Genomic DNA, 7,349 nt, shown 5'->3' with positions numbered 1-7,349 from the left:
TAATAAACTGGAGGCCCACAATTCACATCTGGCCTGTTCAGGTACACAGCTGGGAGTTAACACACTCATGCAGAAAAAAAAGGCTAACCTGGGCTATTCCTGTATTAGCCAAAGCAATGATAGTGGGAGTCTATGGAGGGACTAGTGTAGGCAACCAGGCCTTCAAGGAGCAATGGCATTCAAGAGGCAACAAGAACTCTTAGGGATGCTTTTTTCTTGCAGCTAGTTGCACTGTCTAGAAAATCAAGCAGAAGGGTGAGGAGCACAAGGCAAAATAATACAGACAGCCTTGGGGCACACACAGTCCCAAGGTAAGGCAGAAGGTGGTTGGTAGAGTGAAAGAGAAGGCGGGCCAAATGCTTATGGAGTGCAATTATTTTAATGGGTCTGTCTTTTCCAAATTCCACATTGCACACATGTAAATAGTAATTTAGAAAAAGGCTAACACCAGAAACTCTGACTTGGAGCACAAGAAAATTCCCTGTCTCCCACTGCACAAGGAGGCATGAGATTCACAACATTAGTCACGACCGATCACGGAGGTGGACAGACAGACAGACATGGAAATCCAGAAAGACAGAAAAAGGCAAAAGCAGGGCATTCATGCTTTGGAAGGCAGCAGATGTTCCCATTCCCACCTGTACACAGGCAGGCAGTTGGTTTCACAACTTCGTGTATAGATCCACCACACCAGGCGATCAGCACCACGCTGGTCCTACACCTCTGCTTCCCCAGGTGCCATCTCTGCTGGTGGTCATCTCCTGTGTCCCAAGGGCATCAGCTCCCAGAGCACCAACGGCTTTACGGCAAACTGCGTGCGCAGCACAGGGCGTGCCAGGACCCTGGGCTGTGTTGGGGATCCTTGTATGGTGCTGGCTGTGATGCCACAACACAAGTGTGGATGACACTAAACTCCTAGCTGACCCTCAAAGTCCTGCTTCTGCCCCCATTCCTGACCAAGGGGCCTTCGCCTTCAACCTCTATGGGATCTGCCATTGTATTATCCATCACCGGTAGCATTTCACGGTGCAGCTGTGGTAAGAAGTGATTCCAGTACACACACTCCAGACTTGATTTTCAAGCCTTCAGTGAGTAGAGGAAGGAGTTGTACGGTTACCACTTGACTTTACTATTTTTTGGCTCCAAGTGCTCAAAGAAAAGTGCTGCAGTAACCATATTCACGTGGGCAACGCCACTAAAGTATTTCCAGCCTGTTGTGTGCTATTCCAAAAGGCTGGTGAGCCAACAACCTGGGAGTCAAACCTACATCAGCAAGCTATTCTGTTTAATTGATGCAGCATTCACCGCCCAGCAAAAATCACAGGAGCCTTTTGTTCAGTACAGCCATTCCTGCATGCCAAAGGGCAGCTGGCACTGGAGGCAGAGCTCACCCATGAAAATAAGCTCTAAAGGAGATCATGCAGAGATCAGACCTTAAAAACTCATCCACTTTCAAGCAGTCTCCAGACTCAGGTGTGCTAATACCAACCCTGCTGCTGGCAATATGTTCATCTTTAAAGCAGCTGTAAGTGGAGTTGGGAGTAGGTAGTTTCCCTCCCACACAGGCAGGGAGCTGAGCAGTAGCACAATTAAATGATTTACCCAGGACCTGGAGGTTGTACCAAAGACTTGATCCCATATCTTCCCAGGCCAATACAAACATCCTTTTCCTGAGCCGGCTTCTGCCCCTCCTAGCCGGTAGACCAGCCCTGCTACAATCCAACTATTCTAATGCCTTGATGTAGAAGGAGATGTTCAAGGCAGCAAACTGTTGCAGCACACAAGGAGGACCCACATGAAGATGGAGTGTTTGATGCCCTCTCATCAAGGAATGAAATTCAATCTCATCCTACCCAAGCTCACGAAGGGGCCATCGGCTGCACAGTGGCTCCCCAGAGCAACCAGGACACCCCACGCATGGACTGTACAGCACCGTGGCTCTTCTCTCGAGCTCTCCCATGATCCCACATGCCATCACTTAACCCAGCACACCAACCACATAGCCCTCACAGCCTGGCCATGCAGAGGTCTGCTGATGGCCCAGGGAGACTTAGCCTCTCCTTCTCTTCCAGTGTTTCCCCTTCAGCCTGTCGTGTTTCCTTCAATCACCTCTTTCCTAAGGTACTTCACATCTCTTGTAGACAAGAGATGACTGAAGAAAACATGACAAAGGCCCCAGAAAACCTGGGGATGGTGGGGGGAGCATGGGCTGTTTGTTGGCCCTGGGAACTTGGGTCATTAAAGGGAATCAGTAAGGTGCAAGATGAAAATAAGCTAAGGATAAGGAATTTTATGGATTCTTATTAAACAGTGCAACTCTTTGCTGCAGGATCACAAATTATGAAAGTTGACAGACATTCAAGGTGCAAATGGATTATTTCATGAAGAAGAAATCAGTTCAGGGCTACCAAATACAGATACCACTTCCAGCTCAGGAAGCCCCTAAGCAATAGTGCATTGGTAGCGGGGAGAGCATTTTGGGCAAGCAACACACTGGTTTTGCCCTGTCTTTATGCTCTTCTCCAGACTTTGTTCTTGGACTTGTCAGAAATGGGTTGCTAGGCTAGCTGGGCCTTCAGAATGATCTGGTATGGTCACTTTTGTGTCCTTATGACTTCCTCGTCACTCAAAGTCTCAAAAGCCCCATTTCACATATGGTATTTCCATAAACAGGGAACCTGTGTAGCCATTCCTACTCAGAATCCACTCTCCTACTGCTGCCTCCCCACATACTGGCACTGCCTAGCACAGCTGTCCTTCCCCACACTGACCCCATATCTTATAAAATATGTCAACAGCCCCTACAGGAGTCAGAGCAAAGGCCCATTAGCACAGCACCATCGGCCCAGTCGGGGTCACCCAGGGAAGAACGCAAAGTCTTTGGCCCTATAATCCATCAGATGAGGGCCTTTCTGAGGCAGAGGCAGTGTCTTTGTGTTGAACAGCTCCTGATACATTCTCTTCTGCAAACTCATCCCATTGCTTTGCAAGGCCATAAGCACACTGAGCAGCCAGTTTCCTGCAGCAAGGAGATCCATCCACTCCTGATTGCTCGCTCTGCGTAATGGATCTCACAGCCACTTCAGGGAAGGAGGTACAGTCACCACTTTCCAGCACAGCTATACTGAAGCCCATATAGTTATTTTCCCCCTGCCCCAAGCTGATGTGGGTCCCAGGCCAGCCTTCCACAAAAAGATGGAAAGGAAGCTGCCTAGCACTCAGTACATAATCATTGCCCAAAGATTTCATTGCAGGCTTCTGCCAACCTCTGGTTACTCCAAGAGCTTGTCTTGAAGGATTCAGTGTGGCTGTCCTTCCAAGATACACATTAGACTGAGCAGCACAGCTGCAGCCCAACCTGATTAAAATAAGAGGAAAATACCAGTTCTATCTGCGATCCTTGTGATTCATGGTCTCTTAGAATGGGTGTTAAAGTCACCCAAATGAAGGCAAGACAGGGCAAGGATTTTCAATGGAGGGGTGATTGTTTCACACTGGTTTTTCAATAGCAAACAGTTTTGTCCCTACTGCCAAAGCCTGGCACTAAAAATGCTGAAATCTTGCGACTGAGTGGCAGCAAGCTGTAATTTACTGCATTCCTGCTTCTTTTACGTCCAAGAATTGCTTCACTTCTCAGAAGAAAGAGCTGTCATTTGTCAGCCCCATGTAGCCCCTCCTTCCAACCATCATATTTCCATGTTATGCTAGACAAATTAATTGATTCCCCTCTTCCTATCTGCTCCCCCCCAAAAAGCCAGTCTACTCCCAGAAACTGAGAGTCATCCTTTCACAGTAACATCATTATCAATTTTCTTTTTAAAGCCATATAATGGGTGTGTTCCTTTCAGCAAAAATCCGGAAATTTTCTGCTGTTGCATCCACCTCCCTTAAATTGATTCAGAGAGACCTGTCTGTCTGCTGGCTTTTCACAAGCACCTTCCCCACACCTCTGACCAATGGAACATGACAGATTTCCAGCCCACCCGTTGCAGCATCTGGCTGGCTGCTAACAAAAGCTCTGCCTGGCTTTAGGATGCGGCCAGGTCCCTGGGCAGATTGAGCTGTATTGCCTCTCCTCCTGTGGTGTACTTGGCACCCGGCCCATTGCCTTCCATGGTGAAGAGCTTGCAAGTCTTCGCGTTCTCATGAACCGGTGTGGATTTTTTCGAGGAGATGGGGGAATTTGTGGGGCTCAGCTGAACAGCAGTGGTATCTTGCACCGTGTGCTCACTAGTTTCAATCTCAAAGGCTGTGTTGCCAGGCTTAATGAGCCCAATGTTGGAACCTGGTTTGGATTTCCTGGCCCCGTGAGCTGGGGGCCTCCGGCTGCAGATGCAGCAGGCACCAAAGAATGTGAAGGCCACCACCAGCAAGATGGGTCCAATGATGATGGGAGGGTTGTTGACGGGGAGGAAGGTCCCAAAGGCAAATGCTCCCACTAAAGTGATGTTGATCCCTGCTAGCATGATGCAAAGTCCACAAGCGCAGCAGAGAGCAGGGGAGGGGAGGCCCTGAGGTCGTGTCTTTTTCTGGATGGGCTTCTGGGACAAAGAGGCGCTGCCTTTTTCACTGAACATGTTGAGATGAGTCTCAGAGGTCACTTCAGTCCTCACGGGATGTACACTGTTGAGAAGGCTAGCTCTGGTCTCCTGCTGCCTTGAAATCCCTGGAGAGGAACAGAAAAGCATGCAGCTCTTAAAGCAATGAACCAAAGGCACCCTTCCACCACCATGCACAGTGACCAGCATTTTCGCCAGGTTTGCTGGTACTGACAATTAAGTACAAATCCAAGCCAGCTCTCAAGTCTGGGCTCTCCCTGTCCAGGGTGGCCACACGCAGTCAGCCTCAGGCTGGAGCACTGAACCCAGTGTGCGCAATGCCCTTTGCCATCCAGATGGATGACACTTAAGTGAATCTGAGCATGCAATGGCCCAGAGCCTGTGCTTGACCCTGCCTAGAGTCTGAACCACAGTGCAGCTTTGCAGCAGCGTGGCTGGACAGGCAGAACAGTATCATGAGCTCAGCTGTTTCTCACATGGGCGTGAGACCTGCTGCACACACCCCTTGACACTCCCTCTACTCCATCCACCCTTCCCTTAAAACACGGGTTCTTCAGGACAGGCTATATGTCCTGCTGACCATTTGGGCAGCAGCTGGTCTCACAGTGTTTGTCATCACCCACACAACACTTGCCCAAAATAACAACAAACCCCAGGACTGCTCTGAACATCTCTCTGCAATGTGAGTGTGATATATTCTTGGATAGGTAAAGGTCCCAAATTGTAACAGAAAGTGGCACTCTTTGCTTCATGTCTCAGTTGTCCAGTAATTGAAACGAGTCATTCACATTGCCTTTTAGCCAGTGGAGAATAAAAAGTCCCAGAAGATGACCCAGAGCATCCCAAAAAGATGTCCACAATGGGGAGGCTTAGCTGACTAGAGAGGGGGAACCTTGCAGATGACTTGAGCAGTTAACAGTTGGATGCCCAGTGAGACAAACTCCATCCAGAGATACTGACTGACCTGCTGTCAATCACAGAAGTAGATGATGAAATGGAGCAAGTGTGGGTGTTCTGCCTGCTGGACCATGCTTTCTACCATGCAGCACACCACATTCGGTGTGATCACAGGAGATCCCATAGAAAGGGGTACGGAAGCTTCTTTGCCTCAGCAACTGTAAAGCCAAACTTGTACAAGGTTCATGCACAAGCAACACCAGCTCCTGGATGAACGCTCATGGAAACTGAGATGATGAAGCTGGAAAAGAGCCTGCATGGGGACCTGCCTAGGACCTAAGGCAGGAACACATAGCCCTGACTGACAACAGCAGCTTCTCTGTGGAGGAGATTATTGCATGTGATAAGAGTTGGCTTTGTGTTCACTGTATTTTGCTGGGAAGCCAAATTGCCAGAAGCCAAATTGCCAGCAGTTTGCTGGTGATGCCTTTGATTTTACAGGCAGGAGAGCATTTTTCTTCCCAGCCTGATTGCAAACAATAGCAGTCTGCTCTCTCCTAGTCCCCTGCCTGGTTCCCTAGCTTCTTCCCTCCTCTGCTGTCAAGTCACTTTCAAAAGGGTTGCCAGGGGAAAACTGATACCACACAGGTTTTTGCTGCAAGAGCGAAGAATCACTGTTGTGCTATTAATACTCTGCAGCCACTAAATTAAAAAAAAATAATAATTTAAAAAAAAAAATCACCCATCACCCTGAAACGTGCAAGTGGGATCAGCCAGGCATTTTCAACATGCTTCCTAGGTTATAAAATTTGCCCACACCTCCAGCTGAGGCAAAGCTCTCTGCTGCTCTAGCCCATGTCATATCTCATTTCCCTGGCTTTGGCTTTTGTTTAGACCTGCATGAAGTGCAGCAGTGAACTTTCAGTGAAGTTCCTATTCAGAGAGATATCAGCAGGAGCTGACGGGGACAGGCACAGTGAAGGATTAAATCCTTCCTCATCTAGGGATGCCTGGCTGGGAGGAGTCTCTCCGCAGGCAGATTTTTCAGGAGAACTGAGACCACATGAGAGAGAAAGGGCATTTTCTCCATTAGCCAGGCTAACACATATGCTTATTTCTCCAGCAGTGTGTTTTTGTTCTGCCTGGGAACCCTTGGCACATTGATGTAAGTTGGAGCCCTGATTCTGCCTCCTTCACCAGCTCTGGGCCAGCAGCAAAACAACTTCTGGTCAAAGACATGTGTGTGCACACACACACACTGTTCTCAGCCCAGGCTTTATAGATGCCAGTCTGAATCTTTGGCACACAGAGGCTGTAGATACCCCAGCATGGCTCTTCCACACAGTTTTCCCTACATCTTCCCACTGCAAAGCGCTCAGCAGGGAACTACGTGGCTCCTCGTGGTTAAATCCTATCACAGATTCACTCCACAAGCTTTCTCCCTCCCGACTCCTCAGCACTCACCTGCTCCACCCAGCAAGAATTCCTGCTCCTGGGAAAGCCAGGCAGCTACCACAGCTGCTGGGCTCTAGCAGGATGCACAAACAAGCCAGATGCCTCTGCTCCTAGGCAAGGCAGAGACCAGCAGTCACCTGTAGCCACGCCAAAGAGACCATGCTGGTTTCTGGCTGCTTTCAAGGCTGCAGCGATATCACCCAGCATGGTCCCTAGTAGATCATTTTCTCTGCCTGGTAATTTTTGTTCATCATTACACCCCCATGAGCATAGGGGTGTTAAGCTTGGGCAAAATCCTCACTGGACCTCCCCAGGCTGTAACAGGGGAGGAGGGGGACAAGATAGCTTATTCAGGCACCATTGGCAATGATAAATCAGGGCAGTCCATCCAAGAACAGCTCACCCCAGTGGGCAAAAGAGAACCACAGATCCACTTCG

General features: G+C 49.1%; 1 protein-coding gene across 1 annotated transcript; it reads right to left on the bottom strand.

Moving 5' to 3' along the window:
- Positions 1–368: 368 nt before the first annotated feature.
- Positions 369–4,658, bottom strand: TMEM275 (transmembrane protein 275). Its single transcript, XM_075097708.1, has one exon. The coding sequence runs from the start codon at positions 4,575–4,577 to the stop codon at positions 4,029–4,031; it is 549 nt and encodes a 182-aa protein (XP_074953809.1). The 5' UTR covers positions 4,578–4,658; the 3' UTR covers positions 369–4,028.
- Positions 4,659–7,349: the final 2,691 nt, after the last annotated feature.

Source organism: Phalacrocorax aristotelis, chromosome 6 (assembly GCF_949628215.1).
Source record: "Phalacrocorax aristotelis chromosome 6, bGulAri2.1, whole genome shotgun sequence".
Taxonomy (NCBI): domain Eukaryota; kingdom Metazoa; phylum Chordata; class Aves; order Suliformes; family Phalacrocoracidae; genus Phalacrocorax; species Phalacrocorax aristotelis.
The sequence above is the reverse complement of the archived record's forward strand: the minus strand, read 5'-3'. Positions and strand labels throughout refer to the sequence as shown.